The 21,702-nt window shown below is 42.4% G+C and overlaps 1 protein-coding gene and 1 non-coding gene across 2 annotated transcripts in view; both read right to left on the bottom strand.

The window, feature by feature from the left end:
- RYR3 (ryanodine receptor 3) overlaps positions 1-21,702 on the bottom strand; it is a 517,407-nt gene that overhangs the window by 265,094 nt on the left and 230,611 nt on the right. Inside the window, exons 8-11 of the mRNA XM_047736987.1 lie at positions 21,486-21,579; positions 16,894-16,968; positions 14,158-14,314; positions 3,120-3,293 (exon numbers count right to left, since the gene is read on the bottom strand). Coding sequence (XP_047592943.1) covers positions 3,120-3,293; positions 14,158-14,314; positions 16,894-16,968; positions 21,486-21,579 — 500 coding nt within the window. The remainder of the gene's footprint in view (positions 1-3,119; positions 3,294-14,157; positions 14,315-16,893; positions 16,969-21,485; positions 21,580-21,702) is intronic.
- LOC125105754 (U6 spliceosomal RNA) lies at positions 4,516-4,621 on the bottom strand. The gene has a single exon (XR_007129021.1). It is a non-coding gene; the product is annotated as a U6 spliceosomal RNA (small nuclear RNA).

A 21,702-nucleotide genomic window follows, 5' to 3' on the forward strand; every position in this document is an offset into this window, starting at 1 on the left:
CTCTGATAGTAGCTGATGTGGATTCTAGTCCTACTTTCTTACATTCTAGCTGTGTGATGTCAAGCAAGTTGCTTAACTTCTCTTTGCTTCAAATTCACCACCAAATGGACTTCTAGAGTCATTTTGAGGATTAAATGATCTACATATCAATCACTTACCATGTTTCCCAGAATCTAGGAAGTACTCAGTGAATATTTCTTATAAGGGGCTGTATATTACTGATCTCAAATCATTTATCTAAAAGCTAAGTATATGTATTTATCACCAGTGACATCAAGGTAAAATTTTTGGGCACGGTTACCAGCTTTGAATATGGAGGTCAGTGGGTTTCTTCCCTTGAAAGGGTCAAGTGTATGCATATACTATCTAGGGTGGTTTGAGGCTGGTTCAAGTCAGACTTAAACCCTCGTTCAAGTTCCTGACATGGTTCCTCTTGAGGTGAGTTAAGGGAAGAGAGACCATTTGTAGGTGCCAGGGTCTGGGGTGGGGTCAATTACATAAAACCAGGTTTCAGCAAATATCTTTAGGAAAAGGGGTTCCAGTCTCTCTTGTTCTTAGCTCAAAGAAACTTCTTTTCCTTTCCGTGTAAAAATCTCTGATTATTTATTCTTCTGAAATTGTGTCCTAACATAATGAGTTCACATACGAAGTAGAACACTGGCTTGCCAAAGTTTATATTCAGTTTTGACAATGACCTTGCACCCCATTTGCATACTGTAGCATAAGGGTTAGCCAAGGATACCCCTAGTACTGGATTCACCAACTGTTTCAGAACCACTGTGGGCAGTGAGAACTGCCCAGCAACTGTTTAACAAGGGTGCACTGAGATTTGGCAACGCATTGCCATGAGGTTCGTTCTGGCCCCAGTCCCAGTATTTGGGCCCCTAAAGACCAAAATCCTGACATTTTTGCTTGTTCAGATAACACATTCAAACCAGCCAGCCAAACAGGAAAGTAATGAGAAGTAGGGGGAATGCAGCTGTTAGGACACTGTTATTATGGGCCCTACTGATCACCTCAGCCCACTTTTTCTCTTGGAGGATTCCCATAATTCAAGAGAAGACCGCAGAAGCCTGGGGCGGGAATGGCAAAGAGAGCGCTTCCTTTAAAGGGCGTTACCATTAGGTTTTTCATGGTGTCTATTTTCCATTGGTTTTTCTAGGTCCCTGTTTTGTTTTATAAAATGCTTAAAACAGATTTGAACATCCTTTGTATTTTTAGAAAGAAACTTAACCTGCTCCTCACAAAATAGAGCAGGGCAGCCCTGTCAGGGGCTGAACATCATGACATCATTTAGAGAGTTTCTGAAAGGACCTTCCAGATTCACATGCACACGGCCGCAGTTAAAGGAATATGTAGACCATAGTCCTGTTCGAGAAAGGCAGGGACAGGCAGAAGTCAGCAACACGAGGTGGGACTTCTCCTCGTCAACAGGGTCATTTTAGTGTGCCTCCTCCCAAGAGGAGAGCCGAGATCCACAAATTCCACCTCTTTAAATGCCATCATTATCTTAGTAGGTATGGAATATTGTGGAGACTCTAGATGATACCATTGTACTCTACAGAGGATTTAATTTTCTTCTGATGGATGCCAAAAATCCATCCATCCTACCAGCCTATCTTCAAGTTGTCCTTATTTCCAGGGGTAGTTTATACTCCTAGGGTAGAGCCCTTTTGGGATTTAACTGAAAGCCTACTAGATTTTCAAGGGCTGTTCGAACTTGAGGGACCCTAAACCCCAATCTTAGTATCCCTAGGATTGTCATGCTGTTGACATCTCCACTTTGCTCTTCTCCATTAGAGAAGTGCTGTGTGCTTTCTGTTTGCTATCTTGGCTTCAAAGCCCACCCCCGGTCAGCTTAAGGGGAAACTGCATATAGAATTTCAGGTTCATGTTTCTACAGTTCCCTCCACTCTAGAACCGTGGCCCCATAAGTCCCACAAACCCTGGCTAACCTTATCTCTCACCTGTCTCTCCAGCTCAGTGAAGCTATCACAAGACCCCATTCCTTGGTGCTGCAACTCTGCCAATATGCTGAGCAGCAGGTAGAGACCAAGGTGTGCCTCACTTAGTGCACTCGCCTTCTGTCTGGGGTCTAGTACTTCTGTCCTAGAGGCATACCCTGGTTGTTGAAGCCATCAAGTGGTTTTGGTTTTTCCTTCTTTCTTTTTGTTTTTGTATTTTATCCAGCTTTGATAACTGTTTGTAGAGGAAGGGAATGGGCTATAATTTAGTCAGCGTAGTTGTTATTTATTTTCCCTTTCCTCTTCATGATTTCCCATTTCTGGATACTTTCCTGGGTATGTTTTACTTACACAAAAGCAAGCTGTCACCTTATGGTTTGCTCCCATGCTCCTTTCTTACAACAATCAGCATTCTGAACTTTCCATCACCTCCATATTAGGCTGCTAAACCCAAGCTACAGGGTACAATGGCTCCCAGAACCCTCTTCTAGAGTTCCTTGACTACCCAAACCGGTGTTTTGTAAGGGTTTTTCCAAGGGAAATCATGCCCCTGGCATCTATTTTCTGGTCTTATCAAAAGAAACACTATTACAGGAGCTTTCTGGCAAAAAGATGTGGTGTGTCTCCAGGCCAGTTTTCCACGGCAGCTGGCTGGGATGGACCACTCAAATCATGTCCATTCCGTGGATGTAGCATCAACACACAATATCTCATCTTTCTGCACTTTGGTTCCTGTGGGCTTGTTATCATGCAATCTGCATTTTCTTTGTAGCAATTCTATTTAGTCTCTATATTATGAAAACCACACAGTAACTCAATTATCCACTTAAAGGAAGAGAGCAATGGTGTGAATAATCTCCAAACAGCATACCACTAAGAGTTATTATTTCAGGTTTTTGAGTGCACTGAACAAATTCTATCCACTCCTCAGATTTGCCATGTATTTAACTTTTTCGTTTCTTTTCTTTTGCACTGAAAACGGGGTCAAAATAACCAAATGAAAGAGTAAAACCTGTCACAAGATAACTTTTCAGAATAGCAAAAATAGTAAGAAGTAAACATACAACATGTTCACCTTATTCTCATAATCACTTTTCCTGCCTAGCTGCTCCTATTTCGGGGTAAAACAATTACAGACAGCCTCTCTGACCCCACCTTTCTTTTCAGAGGTCCAAGGCGGGAGGTCTTGGCATCTTGTGCTTTGTAGGTCACCCACAGACCACTGGCTATATGCTGCACAAAGCAGACGGAATCTCCATACTTGATTTCTGGAACGCCCATGCCTTCTATATCTCGCTTGTGACTAGAATCCAATTTCTCCTTGATTTCCTATTTCACAGAAAATGAAACAAACATGGGCACATCTGATTAAATAGAAATGCAATATAGAGAACAAATCACCTGTGCAGAATTTGTAAGCCCCGGAACCCACTACCCAAATCTTCATGATGTGCCTGTCCGAGCCAGGATTTCAGAAAGACTTGCTTCCCTTATCTGCCATTAACTGTAAAAATCAATGGATTCCACTTTAATAATTACTTAAATCTATGGGGGAAGGAGGCAGCTGGTAGGGACTCTTTTTGGTTCTGATCACATATAGTTCTCCGTTACCTTTTCTAGTTTTCTCATCCTGACTCAGCCCCCTTAATAATCATCAACACTTTAGTGGCCAATTAACTTATTTTCAGTAAGTTGTATCTTCTGTAATTTTAACGGTTATCTGATAGAAACTCCCTGACTGGAGGTGTTAAGTGTATCTGTTAACACCACATAAATGTCTTTAATAGAAATCAGCAGAGAGAGCAGACCCGTGGATCAGGTAGGGGCCATAGTGCGGGAAGCGAAATGCAGTCATCGGAGTCCCTGTCTCTCACGGCCTCCTCGCCTGTGTGTTGCAGCCAATGGCTTTGATTCTTCAGTTGCTACTGTTTCACAACAGCTTTTCTCCAGGATGGAAAAAGGAGTGACTGTGCATCTGGGGTGTCCGTTTGGGGACACACTGATGTACCTGGGATGGAGTGAGCTGGAAGGCCGACCCAGGGCGCATTGTAACTCTGTCCTTTTCTCATCAACCAGGGCCTCTGAAAGGTTTGACTCTACTTCCATTCCTTCTCTACATCTTGCATTAAATTTCTCACTTGTAAAAGCCATTAGCTGGACCGCATTTTCAATTTTTTACAGCATAAAAAAATGCAGCATGCTGTTCCCTCTGCTTGTGACCATGTGACTCTCCGTCCCAATGATGCGACAGCAGCAGCACACCTCCTGAACTCTTACTGTGTACGAGGCAGTGTTCTTTTTTTTTTAATTAATTAATTTTTAAAAATAAACATATAATGTATTTTTATCCCCGGGGTGCAGGTTTGTGAATCGCCAGGTTTACACATTTCACAGCACTCATCATAGCACATATCCTCCCCAATGTCCATATCCCCACCACCCTCTCCTGTCCCCCCTCCCCCCAGCAACCCTCAGTCTGTTTTTTGAGATTGAGTCTTTTATGGTTTGTCTCCCTCCCAATTCCACCTTCTTTCATTTTTTCCTTTCCTACAAAAATATGGAACGCTTCACGAATTTGTGTGTCATCCTTGCACAGGGGCCATGCTAATCTTCTTGTATCGTTCCAGTTTTAGTATATGTGCTGCCGAAGTGAGCACGCGAGGCAGTGTTCTAAGTTTCTTACATGGGTTGATTCTTCATAACAGCTTTGGGTGCAACCGCAAATATGACCCCAGTTTTTCAGAGAAGAAAATGAAGACACAGAGGGATGAGCAATTTGCCCGAGGTCCCTTCAAGAAGTCATCAAAGAGCTAAGACTTCAACCAGGAAGTCCAGCTCCAGAGACTGTTCTTTCCCCTGCTCTGAACTCCTACTCACCCTTCAACACCCTGTTCGGATGCTGCCTTCCCTGTGAGGGCCGAGTAGTCTCTCCCGCTGGACTTCCCCAGCACACTCTCATTCCTTCATTGAGCACTTAGTACATCATAGTGTAAATGGGCTTGTTTATAGGACTCTTTCCCTGTGCCAGACTAAAAAAGATAATCAAGGGCACGGGCCAGACTTCAATTAATTTTGGATTCCTGATACAGAGAATCAGGTGCCTTTCAATTACTTAATAAACATATATATTTGGCTAAGCTATTTTTTTCTTTCGAATACTTTTTTTTCCATTTCATTTCTGATTTCCTTCAAACCTTCAAAACAGCAAAATTAATTGTTTTGTGTACATTTATAGGTTCCTCTTGGGCAATGTTAATACTTCACAAGAAAATTCTTATTTTAAATGTATGTTGAAACACTGGCTGGATTTTTAAATATGACATTTCTCAAAATGAATATTTCTAAAAGAACTTATCTTTGGTTTTATTACAAAAGGCAATGGAAAATAGAATTTGATCTACTAGGACTTCTTTGTAGGTGGGTGGTCAAGACTGCATTGATTTCACAGGACGATGGATACTTGATTTTCATTCCAGAAATACCCGTAGTCCTGAAGATACTTAGGCCAGTAATAGGACTTAAAATATGCCAAAGTTCTTCTCTCCAGCCTGTTCTCTAAACCACAGACAATGCAGCAAAAGATACATACTGCAACTGTTAAATATGAATAATTATACTGATTGCCAAGCGCTCACAGTTAAAATAGTGCATGCTCCCAAACTATCAATGACTACACTCCATTTATTTTCCCAATTTTGTTTATTTAAATATGACTTGGCCAGAAGAAGAAAAATGCTAGGATGTATTTTTCTTGAGCCTGAAATCAATGGATCATGACTGTTTATAGAATGGGGTATCTCTCAGTGTCTTTGCTTTTACAAAACAGTACGCACTCCCAAAACTCTCTGATGGTCACTGCAGTGGCCACTTCTAATTTCAAAGAATAGGAGCAACAGCAAAAGAAACTAAGACATGGAGACAAACCAATACTAAAGCCTACTCAACCCGAACCTAAACACCACCACAGATACACTAAGGTAACAAGAGTGGTCCATGATAGAGAAGCCAGATTCAGCTGATGGCAGGTTGGCGACCTTGACTTCTGAGCACTAATGCTCCCCTCTGTGTTCACTCAAATATGACCCCATAAGCACTTACTCTATTGCTAGAAATGGACTCTTTCTAAATGGTAGGGCTAATCCAATTACTCCCTTCCGTTAACTCCCCAATTCCTAGAAGATATAATTTTCATTTCTGAAGTTCATATATACAATAAGCTTTAACCAAATTGGACTATGTTTCTTTGATATATCAAGGTTCCCTTCCTCTGGGCCTTTACCCACACTACACTTTCTGCATGGAAATCCCCTATTTCATCTTTGCGTCTTTACATGTCATCCAGCAAGCCTTTCCCAGATCCACCTTTGCATTTCCCCTGATCCTGTGGCACTTTCCTTCTCTCTCAAGCTCTTTACCGTCTTCTGGGATAGGAATCCCTTGCTGGGATGGTTCCTGTCCCCTACCAGATTGAAAACTCTCCAAGGACAAAACTTGGATTTGCTTGTCTTCGCTTAAAATAGGTTGTAAATAATCTGTTTTTGTTTTTTGTTCTGTGGACATCAATTATTATTATTTTTTAATCTCCATTGACCTTCCCTATGTTAGATGATTAGCGGATTCTAAGGGGGAATAGGATTCTTGGTGTTGAAGGGTAATCATCGTCTCCTGTCTCCACAGAGAATTTATGAAATGGTCATGACCATATCACAAGCATCAAATAAATATCTGGTTTAGACGATTAAGTTGCTGCTCTCCAGAGTGATTTAAGATTTCTAGGGGGAAAAGGAAGGGAACTGCAACTAGGGTTTGTCTAGTGCCTACTAATGAGCAAAGTATTTTGCTTAATACTCTACAATGGCAATACCATCAGTGAATTTACCAGAGACCTACAAAGTGCTATGTATTGTTCTCTCAACCCTTTAATGGTCCTTCTGTCTTCAGTTCTCTTACTCTATAGATAACAAAACTGAGGTTTGCAGAATTAGTAATTTGTAATTTGCTCAAATTAGTAATTTGCTCAAAGTCCTGTAGCTAAGTAATGGAACAGAATCCAAAATCAAGTAGAATTCCAAAGCCCATTTGTCATTTGAACATAATTTTCTGAATGGTTTTCATTAGTGCAGTTAAGGATTAATTGTATTAATGTTTCAGTTGTTTTAAGGCTATTACAAAGAAGAAAAGGCCAAAAGTTTGAAACTATATGCAGTTATTTTATGAAAAAATAGCTTTGGGCTCGTAGAAACTTTAGGGTCATACATACAAACCAATAACGACAGCAAGGTGATATGATCTATATTCAAGGGGCAACTGGAGTTTGGGAGAGAGAAGACCTTATTGTGCTTGAAAGTTGGGGATGATTTTATACAAGACAGACACCTGATATGAGCTTGGCTAGGAGTGAGAAGTGAGAAAGGAAAGAAGGAAGGTGACTTGGTTTTGGTAAGACAGGTGTTGTGTGGCAAGGAGAGTGGTTGATGTCCAGGAAGGGACCTGAACGACAAGGACTCTAAACTTTGTACAAGTTTCTCCAACTCACAATGTTAACAGACTTTGTCTGGGCAAAGAGGACTTTGGACAAGTTCTTTATCTTTTTCCAGGAGTCAAAGGGAACATTAGGACTTGAAGAATATGGATTGTTAGGAGTCCTATAATGAAAAACAAAATAACAAAAGAAAATAAAACCTTCTGAACTCTGCATAATGCAGCAAGTGCAGCCAAACTGCTTTAAAAAAATTCATAAAATTATTGTTTGGAATACCTCTTGGGAAAAGCTAGTGTTGGCAATGGAAAACCACAGAGAATTTTAAGTAGAGGGCTAACACAGGGCTGTGTCTTAGAATAATTGTTCCAGCAGCAGTGTGAATTACAGATTGAAAAGAAACAAGGCCAGAGACAGGTGATTTTTAAGCTATGACATCAGTACCTAGCATATCTGGAATGGAGAAGCTCCTAATTCATGTTTATTAATTAGAATGAAATTTGTTACTTGACACATTGAAACTGCCTGTGTCCACAGAGGATAGCAAAGTACCTTTCCAACAGACTGAAAGCACCCAAAAATGTTTCAGGGGTAAATGTTTAGGGAAGATGAGAACCATTCATGGATGCTGGGGTAGGCCATCAAGAAAGGCCTGGTTAGCCTGTCCCTTCCTAGAGAAACCTTCCTGTCTCTGGAGAAACCTTGAGAAACAGCCTTTAGGTTCACTTCCCCACAAATACAGTCCTTTCCCAAATTTCTAATCTAGAATAGGAGGTCTTAGAATGGCCTTAAAGAAGTCACAAACTGCAAGACATTGCTAGGATCCTGGCTGGATGGGAGGCCAAGGAAAACCCCCTGCTGTTTACTGTGTGTTGGGGGACCAGACTCATCTACATGAAGGAAGGTGCACTTCTCCAGTGGGCTCTTCTCTCCATCTTTCTCCTTTATTTCCTACACCATCAGCATGAGGTAGACAGCGCTACAGCCATTTCATGGATAAGGAGACACATTCCCAGGTCATCTTCCTGTCTCACTGAATCCTCACAACAACCCTTCAAGACATACTTCTTCACCCCCATTTTTTGAAAAAAAAAAAAAAAGAGGGAGACATTAAGGCTGACCAGCAAATGGGGAGCCAGGATTCTCACTCAGGTTTCCTCTACTTCAAAGCCCTCGGATTTCCTTGTCTTCTCTATTTGGTCCACTTTGAACAATAATGACTTGAGAATCATTGATTTAAATTTTAAAAATACTGTGTAGACTGTAGAATGTAGAATGGCTAAAATTAACAACACAGGAAACAACAGGTGTTGGTGAAGATGCAGAGAAAGGGGAATCCTCTTGCATTGTTGGGGGAATGCAAGCTGGTACAACCACCCTGGAGGATAGTATGGAGGTTCCTCAGAAAGTTAAAAATAGAGCTACCCTATGACCTTGCAATTGCACTAGTAGGTATTTACCCAAAGGATACAAACATACAGATTTGAAGGGGCACATGCACTCTGATGTTTATAGCAGCAATGTCTACAGTAGCCAAACTATAGAAAGAGCCCAAGTGTCCATCAACAAATGGACATATTATGGGAGATTATTCAGCCACCAAAAAGAATGAAATCTTGCCATTTGCAGTGATAAGGATGGAGCCAGAGGGCATCATGCTAAGTAAAATAAGTCAGTCAGAGAAAGACAATGATTTCATATGATTTCACTCACGTGTGGCATTTAGGAAACAAAACAGATGAATGTGTGGGAAGGGCAGGAAAAAAAAAAGAGAGGGGGAGGGGCAGGCAAACCTTAGAGGCTCTTAACACTAGAGAACAAACTGAGGGCTGATGGAGGGAGGTGTGTGGGGAATGGGCTAGATGGCTGATGGATGTGAAGGAGACACTTGTGATGAGCACTGGGTGTTATTTATAAGTGACAAAATATAAAGTCTACTCCTGAACCCAATATTACACTGTATGTTAACTAACTAGAATTTAAATAAAAATTTGGAAGATGAAACAATAAAGAATATTATATAAAGTTTATTTGAAATGAAATAAAACTGTTGTCTCTAAATGCTTGAATCATGGTAGATATTTTGTCCTCTCCTTTTCCCCTCTTTCCTCTGTACTTTTCTACAGCTGAGAACTCCAGGAGGAAGTGGAGCAGGCCAGGGGACTGGCACAAACATAGCCCATGTTTTCCTAAGGGATGACCCATGAGCCCAGCTGCCATCTTGATTCTGGCTGCCAGGAGCTGCTAAGGTTAAAGGGCACGTGAGGCCAGTCTACAGAGATGCTTTCCATGCACAGCAGAGAGAGTAGTGCACAGCTTTTGAAAGGCAGGGAAGTCGGGTTTGACCAAGTGTTTAGCACATACTAGATATTTGATAATTGTTGACTCAACTGAACGTAATGTTTTTATACACTGAGGAAAAATTTCCTCTCATTGCAAACAATGATAGCTCTACATCCTACTGCAATAAAATAAGCAAACCTTGAGATTCTATCTGGACCGTTCAAGACTTATGGTATAGTCATGAGAAATAGCTAAAAAATAAATGGCTACATGAGATAAGCCTTGATTTAACATCACTAATTCACTCTTCCCTGAAAGGAATTCAACACTGGGAGCTGATAGGGAGACATGACATCTAAACAGATAATATTTACTCTGGCATAGCAATACTAAATCACATTATCTGACAATCCTCGGAGAATGGCCTTGCAATGTCAAGACAATGGGAAAATGATTCGAAGTCAAGTTCATAGAAATCTAACTTTGATGTTCAAAATAATGAATCTGTCTCCTTGAATGCTGATAGGCAGCTAAGTATTAGGATCCAAAATGATTACACAGGATGATAGGATACTTCTATGAAGATGATGGGGGTTAAAATTAAATGGATTTGAGGCTATTTTAATGTATGATCACATTCCGACATCCCTTAAGCAACTTCCACACTTATCGCCCTCCACACATTATACCAGGTGCCAGGGTACCAAAAGGAGGGCATGTGTGGTCCTTGTCATCTAGGGTTTCCAGGTCCAGTGAGTGATGGCTGTTACAGAAGCATGGACAGGGCCCTGCTGGAGGCCCATGCAAGAGCCCTCCTCCTGTAAAGGGTATCAGACACTAGTCGGGAAGGATGAGCAGGAGTTCGTGAGTGGAGGTGTGTAGGAGGGGTAAAAGGCATTCTAGGCACAGGTTTAGCAATGAGAAAAAAGAATATGTTCAAGGGCTGATAAATATTTAGTAAGCCAGAGCACAAGGCAACCGTGAGCAAGTGACACAGAGAGGATGGAAGGGCAGGCTGAGGTTGGATTTAACATTTTATAACAGATTTCAAATGAGGGGCGACCAGATTAAGAGCTGCGTTCAAGGTCTCACAGAGAGCAGATGGGAGTCAAGGCCAGATCTAGGTGACTGGGAAGCCACGACGCTCTATCGAATACCACTTTCAGATTAAAGGAATAAGGTGTGATGCTGTAGTTCAGAGGCAACAAGGCATCCCAGACCTCCAGCTTGTTTTGGATGACCCTGCTGAAGGAAAGAAATAAAAACTGACCCAGATCACTCCCTGCTCATTATTCCACATGCTTCTCGTACTTGCTCAAAGACCTTGGTTTGATTTCATCTGAGTCAGCCCAGGCCCACGACTGCCACAGGGGTGAGTTCTGACCCCCTTTCATGAAGGCTTAGTCATACCCCTGTCCAATCCATGTGTACAAGATTCACACAGGGTACCTGCTGCTTCCTCGTAAGGGCAGCCTGTCACAGACTGATGCAGCCAGACAGGAACACGGCGTGGGAAGCCCATTAGTGCCAGATGACCCACATCCCAGCTAACTCAGTGCTGTCCTGAATATATGAGCCCTAAGAGTGTCCCTCCATCATATAGAGAGAATAAGATGAATACCATCCCCCCCACCAGCGCCAATCACAAAGGCATAAAAGACACACTATCTCCACCTCTCAGCCTCCCCACTGAGTTCCCCCAACCCCTGCACTGCCACCTGGATCCTGAAATGGTACCACTGACTACTCTCTGCCATCTGCTCCATCCTGTAACACCTGTAACAGACAAGAGCTGGCCAGATGACTCAACGCCCTCCTGCTGTGGAAAAGCAGAGCCAAGAGTCTCCTTCTGCTGGGGAACCTACCTCACTACTCCCCGGTGAGGGCAGGCACACTGGAGTCTGCATTTATGGAGAGCCTGCTCCTAGCAAGGTAAACATACATTTACTAGGGAGGAATCTGGAGTCCCAGAGCTCTCAAGGAATTTCTAGCATTCTTCTCCCAAGAGCTCTTTGGGCTATGTGTGGCAGAGCAATGTGTTCTCCATACATTCTTGCGTTCAGTGTAGCTTCACGTTCTAAGATGCCAGATGCTCTGCCCACACAATGTCCTAAGGAAGCCCCAATTTCCTGCGGGAAACCCAGCCATCTCTTGGCCTGCCATGGAGCCTAGGTCATTTTAATATCAGTTCCTTCCACACTGAAATGAACATAGCTGGGCCGAATACTGCGGCCCTGGGAGTTATGTCAAACCTCTAACGTAGTGATTCTAGTGAAATGTAACATCATTGCCAAGTGCAGAGGACAATGTGCCTCATGGGTGACTTTTACATCCAGCTCTGCTATGTTGGCTGTCCCCATGGTACCTCGATGACTTTCAGCCATCGGCTGCTTGCCTCCATGTGCACGGAGATGAAGGGACTTGGGGAGATAAGCAATGGGCCTTTGGAGGGTAAGTATGCTCACAGGCCAGAAGCGGTGCCAAGTGGAAGTACTCTCCATGGTGCTCTGAGTTTTTCTGGCTTTCCCCAGAGACCATGAGCACTAAGCCATCCTCCACAAGGCTGAGCCAAGAAAAGAATGGAATGGAAGAGTCCCTTTGGAACAGGATCCTGCCCGCTACCTGGTAGGCCATCTGAGTGCCTGCTGTAATCAGAGAAGCCCCTTTTTGAATTAGGAAAGACTGCAAGGTCACTGGATCCATCCCAGGGCAGCAGACCCAGAGTGGGCTGTGGGGAGCACTCAAAGAAAGAAAAAGCCAAGCCGGCATTCTTAGAAAGGCATTTACTTGGTCATTAGCCATAAGAAATCATTTCTTTTCTTTTCTTTTCTTTTTTTTTCTCATCTCTTTTTACCCTCCCACACTTGCTGTCACCCCCAGCACCCTATGTCCAGGTTGTCTTTTAGGGAAGAATGCGATCTCGCTTGTCTCTGTTCTTCAGACTTTTTTGTTACTTTGTTTCACTGATTTTTTTCCCCACATAACACTGCAGTAAACCACTTCGTGGAGGCCAAAATGTTTTACTACACAGATACATGTTTGTATTTAAAAATCTTTCTTTTTTCTGGGAATCTTAAAAAACAAAAGTGAAGGGAACATAAAGGAGATGTGCTCAAAAAACCAGAATGAAGTCAAGGAGTCAGTAAACCTTTTAAAGAGAAGCAGAGGGGAGGCGATATTTGAAAAGAATTTAGGGTAGGAAGTTCATATATTTTAATGTCTCAAATATAGGTGTGGAAATAGCTTAACTCTGATATGTAGCCATCCGGGGTGGAGGACTTATATGCCAGAGATTCTCTACCAGGAAAAACTCTGGGACCATAAAAAGAAGGAAAAGAAAGGAATCTGAGGGCCCTGCTTCAAAAAAGGGCAATACTGGAGGACTGTCCTCCTCTGATTGGATAGGAAGCAGAGCTGCCCCACAGAAAATTCAGCCGTCAGCTCCACACCGAGGCCCACACGAATGGAATAATCAATAACCCTTGCCTGAAATCATGTTGAGAACACAAAGAAAGATCTATTTCTGGAAAAGAGCAAAGAAGAATGAAACTAGAGATGAAGCCCCCAAAGGAGATGTCGAACTGTCCTGTTAGGAGGCAGAGACTCCCCGATAACTGGGCCTGCATCTGCGCACAGACTTTCCTACGCTTGGGTGATCTTTCCAGAACAATCATAAAGTGACAGAGCATCCGACTCTGTCAGAAGTCAGCTCAGCATGCAATGCGGACCATCCAACTAGATCCGGCTTGGCGTGATGCAGAGTTAAAGCCTGACTGGATGTTAAAGGTAGGAGCTTTAAGAAACCGTTGTCTCTATACACATCAAAAGGTAAAGCTACTTGTTTATGATTAACCTAACTAGCCCATGGTCTGCTCTGAATGACGGCTGGAGATGGATGGGTGAGAGCTAAGGGAAATGGAAGGAAGAGACCAGTAGGGAGTGGAGAGGAAGGTATTGGTGACTTTGTGTAATACAAATCACTAGAGGATGACATGTTCAGAATGATGCCTTCTCTACATCTTTCTGAAAGAAATTGCTTGCTTGATTTAAACCCATGTAGCACTGAAACTCATGCCTCTATGTTATCATTGTTTTATAGGACTGAAGCATAGGCTTTAAGGTATTAAAAGCTATGCAGAATATATTAAGCAACAGCATCATCTTTCATTAATCTCTACACAACCCATTTCTATGATCCTTGTACTTTCTGGGGCCTTCCGCTCTTCTTTGAAGTCTCTCTTAAGATTTAAGCTCTCCTCCAAGGTCCACATTTCCCTATAAACTCGATTTAAAAGATAGAAGAATAAAGTGTTTATCATAAATCTAGTTTCCAATCCCATCTTGTTCCAGTCCATGCGTCACAGTTCTGCCTGGAGGGTTCAGAGATTTCACTTCTGAAATGAGGTCAAATTTCACTTCCTCACACCTTACCTTGGAAGCCCGGAAAGAGAAGGCCGTGGACTTGGTGTCTGACTTCGCCCGGTCCTGCAGTAGAAGGCCTTGGTCCTCTGTCAGGGCCAGGTAGTGGCCTGTGGTGATATGCCGGAGCCGGAAAGCCTGGCCCCATCGGATGTTACTGCCACTCCAACTGTGCAGAGAAAACAGCCGGGAAACTCAGTCTATTTCAATGTCTGTCCTGGGCTTTCTTCCACATGCTAGCAGAATTCTAACCCCTCTGCGGTTTATCCTCTTAAGGGCCAAAGTGATAGTCTCCTGGCTTGCTCTAGGATTTCAGGTGTCCTGACAACTCAGTGTGGTACTTCTCTTGGGGCCTCTCAACACCAACAAGGAGGCACCTTCGTGCGCTGTGGATGGAAATGCAAACTGGTGTAGCCACTGTGGAAAACAGTGTGGAGGTTCCTCAGAAGACTAAAAAGAATTACCACTTGATCCAGTAATTCCACTTCTGGGTATATACCCAAAGAATATGACAACACTAATTCAAAGAGATAAATGCACCCCTATGTTTACTGCAGCATTATGTATAAGAGCCAAGATATGCAAGCAATCCGAGTCTCCAACCATAGATGAATGGATTAAAAAGATATGGTGTGTGTGTGTGTGTGCACACGCACATACATATACACAACAGACTATTATTTAGCTATCAGAAAAGAATGAGATCTTGTCATGGATGGATCCAGAGAATATAATGTTAAGTGAAATAAGTCACTCAGAGAAAGACAAATACCTTATGATTTTCCCCATATGTGAAATTTAAGAAAACAACTGAACAAAAAAAAGACGAAAAATAGACTCAAATATAGAGAACAAACTGGTGGCTGGTAGAGTGAGTTGGATGGGAGGATGGGTAAAATGAAGGGGATTATGTTACACTAATCTTAGTGAACACTGAGTAAATGTATAGAAGTCTTGAATCATATTGTACACCTGAAACTAATATAACACTGTGTGTTAATTATACTTCAATAAAAATAAAAGGGGGAAAAAAAGGAACACCAACAAGGAGGATGATCCTGGGACAAGTCAAAGATTTAATGTAACGGCAAGTCCCAAGCATCCAATTTTCCCTTCACTCCACTTTAGTTTCCTGATATAAAACAAATAAACAAATACAAAAAAAGAATGCCGTATAAGGGAAACTTGTTTCTGGAAAAGCAAGGCCATCCCTAACGTACTATCTCAACTCAAACATTTTGCTACCACAAAGAAAGCTATCTTCAAAGCAATGGTAAAAATATTTGTGCAACTTACACTCGCCAGGGAGAGGCAGATAATAAAGTGTGCGTGTGCGTGTGTGTATGTGTGTGTGTATGTATTAGAGGGTGATCCATTCTGTGGAAAAAAAGTGAAGCAAGATAAGGTGATTTAGATAAGGGAGACCTCCCATTGAGTGGCAACCTTTCAGTGGTGCTACATCAAACTGTTGGCATTCAACAGATGTTATCTAGAGGAGAAATCATCCACTGAATAATTTGAAACTCATTCTCTTTTGAGTTAGAATAAAATCTTTAAGGTAGAATAAAATCTCATGGTTAGGCCTCTGGGGAAAAGAACAACCATAACTGGAACTATACATACATATATATCTTGACTTTTTAAAAAAGTCCATTAAGCAAGGTTTAATATCCTGAGAACAGGAGTATGTCAGAGCAAGCATTTTAACAGGGCTAGAAAGAGACTATAAATGCTCCAAGCCAGCTACCAAGTGGGTACTCCTTAAAAGCAGTATTCTTTAAACCAGTAACCTCCAAAGAGTTTCTCAGTAAAAAACGTATATGTACCTACATGTGTATGTATGTAAGTTCTAGTATTTTCCTCTGATCTATAATGGGTTATCTTGGAGCCCACCTTGGGGGCATACACCCTCATGAGAGAGACATGAACTGTGAACATACATTCAGAGGGAGGCTGAGAGAGCTGGCAGGAAGAGCAGAGAAGGAAAAGTAAACAACTGTCCCTTCTCTGTTATCCCAAGCATTTAGTTTAGCTCTAGCCTGACTTGCAATCCCTCTCGGCAAAATAATGGCTCAGAACTTCTGGATCCCCCTTCATAGCATGACGTTTGGAGACCACATGTTTTTACTCAAGCACACAGCTCAAGTCTCAGCCTCCTGTTCCTTCCAACCAGGTACAGTATGGTTTCTGACAAGTCCGGTAAATACGGTTTCCCGCACAGCTACCTCTCTCGTGGTAGTTTAATCTTCTCTGCCACAACCACTAGTTTCATTTAAAGCTAACATTCCACTGGAACCAACACAATTACTGAGAAAAGAAACACTAGCTGGGTTGCAGAGAATCTGTTTAAGAAAACAAATGGGAGAAGTACTTTGATGGCTTTCAGCAGACATGTCCAAGCTCGCATTTTATAGCCTGGCTGCCACCAGAGGAAGGGGGCAGGAGCCAGGGGCTGAGTGCAGGGCCATAAAGCCCTCTGGCTTCAGAATCAAAACAGAAGTCTTGGAAATTTTAATTCTCTCATATTCTCTCTCTCTCTCTCTCCCTCTGTGTGTGTGTGTGTGTGTGTGTGTGTGTGTGTTGCTGTTGTTTAAAATCAAAGCCAGGAAATTTTCAAAACTTCATTCTGGGCCAAGAAACTTTTGAGAGTTTGCCAGGTGATGTGGAATAAATGAAATTTTTAAGAGAATGGGCAATATAGGAAAATAAAGTAATCTTGAGAAGACCAGCACCCTGACCCTCCATTACCTTATCCGAAGGGGTTCCACTCTCCACAGAGATCGGGCTCGTGTCCCAGCTCCCCCAGCTTCATAGAATATCCTCCTGCGAGCAGAGTTGGAGATGAGCTCCACTGAGCAGGACACTGATCAGCACTGGGGAGGGAACAGCTCCCTGCAGGGGCTGTTCAAATCCTCCCGAAGTCAGCAAAACTGAGCATGAGTCAAAGAGAAGCAGGAATTTCCAGGCTCAATCTCTTAAGAGGGAAAAAAGGTGCTAGAGGGGAGGGAAGTGCTCACTACATAGAGATCGAGGACACTCGTGGACCATCAGGTGTACAACAAAAAGGCTTGTCCCCATTTCCACATCAGGAATCAAAACAGCCTCATCAAATACTATCAGAGCAGATACCAAAAGCTCGATTTTTTAGGTTAAGTGCCTTGTAGTTTTACATCTCTCAAAAATGTATCTGTACTTTTCAAAAACGTATCTGTCCTTTTAAAACATGTAGGCAAAAAAGTATGAATTTATTTCCATTATTCTAGGAAGTCTGAAGCAAAGCTTTATGTTCAGCTGTTGTAGTGTTCATAACTTTATCACTGTACTGTTCTTGCATAAGGAAAATCTTTTAATTTTTTAATAACCTTTTAAATAAAGTGTTTATTTTGGAATAATTTTAGGTTTACAAAGAAGTTGCAAAGACAGTACAAAGAATTGCATACTTTCACTCTGTGTCCCCTCATGGGATCTTGCATTATATGTAAGATGTACATGTCACACTTGTCAAAATGAAGAAATCAACATTGTTAGGTCATGACTAGCTAAACTCAAGGCTTTACTTGGATTTCAGCAACTTTCCATTAGCATTTTTCTTCCCGTTCCAGGATCCAATCCCGGAATACCACAATGCATTTCACTCTCCTGTCTCCCTTGTCTCCTCTGGTCTGTTCTTAGACTTCCTTTGTTTTCCATGACTTTGACAATTTTGAGGAGTTGTGATCAGATATTCTGTAAAATGGCCCTTGATTGGGTTCTCCTGATGTTTACCTAATGATTAGTAAACTCTGTTTTTCATTCCATACAACAGGGACAGACCTACCTATGTAAATGAATGAATCTTGTTGAAGAGTATAGCTCATGAAGAGTGGTCCCAGATTACCTGGTATATGGAATCCAGATCCTTTTTGAGAATTTTGTGACCTTAGATCAAGACCGATCACTTAACTGCATTTAATTTGACCAATTTCACTAACTTAAAATCCCACCACAGAAGATTTTTGTATATCATAACTGAATCACTTGAGCCCCAGAAGAATCTTGATCTAGATTTTGAGACAACAGGTAATCAATAGAGGTGAGGAGAAAATGTGAAGTTCTTATTTTTTATCTGAAGAAGTTCCATAATTAGGAGTTGGTTGAAAATACCAGCTTGGGAGTCAGGCAGACTCGAGTGTGAGTCTGTGAGCTGTGTGATCTTGTCAGGTCCCTTCACAGCTGTGTACTTGGTTCCGTCATCTGTAAAATGAGCCTAATTCAGTTACATAAGTCCCAGAATGGTTGTGAGAAGTCAATGCATTTTTTTGACATGCACAAAGATGTTCACAGATGTACAAAACACTGTGTGGTACGAATTTATCCAAACCTTGTTTAAATACAGATGTTTCTATCATGCATAGAAAAACACATGACACAGAAACACAATGAAATATTGCCTTCATAGTGGCTACCTCCTGGTGGTGGGATGATAGAACCCATTCTAAACCTTTTTCAAACGTACATGTGATCAGCAAACACACAGTAAATATTAAGAAAGAAATCCTGTGTAGCTCGAGAGCTCTAACTGCGCAAGTGTCCCTATGCTCGGTCTAGAACAGTAATGATACCTCACAGGTCACGCATGCAGACTTGCTGAGGTTTTCACCCCTGCTTCTCCCCACTCAGTGAGAACAGAAAAGGCCTCTCAGGTGAAGAGGGTAGAACAGCTCACCCTAGGTCACAGGAGTAGAGAACTCTCTCCCTCTGACATCTGAGGAATTCTCGAAGGTTTGTCCCTCCCACCCGGGAAATGCGGGCAGCTAGCTCCATTTAATCTTGTAAGGTTACAGAGGTTGAAACAACCTATTCTCGTTCTCTAAAACAATTACCCAAGGAGAGGAGTAGAGTGGGTGGTGAGCTGAGGTGCTTTGAAAGCTGGGCTGACAGCTCACCCTCGGCTGTAAGACGTTAAGAGTCTTACCCCAGGGGGCTTGACAAGCCAGAGACAGAGCCAAAGACCAGAGCTCAGGCTGCTAGATTGCTTCTTTCAGGTTTGCACCCTGGGACAGTTGGCCTTTTCCACCTGGCTTGCTTTCAGGCTTTAGAAGGAATAGAAATGATTTCCTCTGGAAAGTCATTTCCCTCCCTGTGGCATCACTTGCGTGCCTGAAGGGCTGCTGGCCTCTTTTAGTGCATTCCTGATTTTCTATTCTTTTGAGTTCTCCCGGATTTCAGTATTCCTGGCCATCCTGGCCAGTTCTGAGGATCTATCTGAAGACACAAGACAATGAGGGGGCTTATCACTCGCCTCACCAAGACGGCCAATGCCATAGCACCCTCCTGGGATTGAGAGACCAGCTGATACAGAAATGCAGGGTCCAGTATAATGAACAGCTGCTTACTTACCCCTTCATGCTGCCTTACAAAGTCTAAACCCCTTCATGCTTCCTTATAAACAAAAGGAATAAGGTTTTTCATATGTGAATTTATTTCCCCCCAGAGACAAATTAGATCCTGCGGAACCCTCCACCAAGGGAAGGTCACTTTTGCCATATTTCAAAGATGGCATGCAATGCCTGCTTCAGGGTGCCCATTTGGGGAATTCCCGTCCATCTGTTTCACTCTCCCTAGCACCTCCTTTCAAATACTTGTGCAGTCTTTCCTTTTATTCAGGCTCTTGTTCAAGTACTTGACAGGAATGCGACCAAATGACAAGTTTCTCCAGGCAGAGTTTCTGCCCAGGATGTTTCTATTTTGGTTCTAAATTTAATGACAGGTATGTGTGTGTGTAGGATGGGGAAGGGCAGGTCAAGGGTCATGCACAGGATTATCATTTTATTTTTTCCAAATTCCTGCCCTTCAAAGAAGAACTGGAATGGGAAGAAAGAACTAGCATGTTCAATGTGTTCCATCTTAGATGTAGCTAACTGCAAAACTCATAAAACTTCAGGTCTTTATTTACCTGCAACTCTTCCCTTTAATGCATAATAAGATATTAAAGAGACAGTACATGAGCTCTTGCATAATTTTACTGTTTCAAAGAAAAAGGAAAGGGACAATCACAATTGACTAGGATCACATGACATTATTTAGGGTATGGAATCTTAATTCTAAGATCAGCCTAATGCCCTTCCTCAGAGAAAACTGTCAGTTTATTGGACCAGTGTCACGGAGTCAGGGAGTGAATTAATTAGGCACTTGCCATGGGTCTGTGCTTTATGTGTACTAGGTCACATCTGGTTCCCATGGAGAGAGATTCAGAGGACAGAACAAGCAGGAAGAGACTCAGAACAACAGGAGTACAGACTGCCAATGCATGGTTTCTAAGACACACATTAACACATTCAAAGGCACTGCTCGGCTCCTTAAGGTCCTTTTAGTTCATCAGTTAAGGAACAAGCCATGGCTGGAGAGTTAGCCACATGGTTTCTAGGCTGCCATCTGAAAGTAGCCAGTATATGACCTTTGGCAGGAGCCTGACCTAGATGCTCTCTTAGCTGTGAGGATGTGATCCCATGTATCCAATGAAGTAAAAGAAATGTAGCTAGCAAGGTTCCCATAGGCATTACAGAAAAACAAAGAATGTATTACCTTTGGGAGATCATGCCCATTGCTGTTACAAGTTCTGCTTAATGTGGATCCAGTTTTATTTTTTAAAAATATCTATCAGATTTCTATAGTTACAGGGGCCAAGCTATTTATACTCCATTCCTTTGATGCGAGACAGACTACTGAGGGACCCTTCAGTGTGAGTTTAAGGTCTGGATTAGTATCTTCCATCTCTTGGTTTTGGAATTTTTGAAAAGCACCCATTGAGTAGCCAAGCAGAGGACCACAGAAAGCACTACCCTTGGAAGTATCTTCAGAATGTTGCCGTTGGCACCATCCCTGCTAAATCCAGCTCCCGTTTCTCCAGTCCTAGTTGGTAATAAGCAAAATGAAATCACCCAACGCCACCTAAATGACGTCACACATGGGAGGTAGGGAGAGATCTGCCCTTCTGCCTTTGATGGTGAATATCTTAGGTACACAAACTCTCCAGAATGACTCACTTGATTTCTGTCACCGAATGGGTGCTTCCAGCTATAATAAATGCTACCAGAAACTGCTTATACAGAGCAGAAATCAAAGAAAAGGAAGGTACTGGGAAGCATTATGGAACAACTTGCCTAAGAACAGCATGTGCATCCAGGTACCCCTGTGAGAAAGTTTCAATGCACTGCCATTCCTGTCTCACAAACTAGATCCCATGGCTGTCCACTGACCAATGTTCACAGAATTCATCTGTGGCCATGCCCAAATGCAAATTCTTTACCGAGCCACCTGAGACTGGAGACGGGGGGAGGACGACGACGTTATCGGCTTACCTGTGCTGGGCATCGTTCTGGTCTGTAGATGGTATCGTCAAACACTCATCATGACCATGGAAGAGACGTACTACGTGCCCACCAAGTAGGTATCCTAGTGAGAGAATTATATTCTACTATGAACTTATGGGAAATTTAATGATGACAACACTGAGTTTAAAAAGGGTAAATTTGTGCAGGTCTGAGTCAGTTATGGAAAACACCAAGAAAGAAGCAT

This window comes from Lutra lutra, chromosome 7 (assembly GCF_902655055.1).
Source record: "Lutra lutra chromosome 7, mLutLut1.2, whole genome shotgun sequence".
Taxonomy (NCBI): Eukaryota; Metazoa; Chordata; class Mammalia; order Carnivora; family Mustelidae; genus Lutra; species Lutra lutra.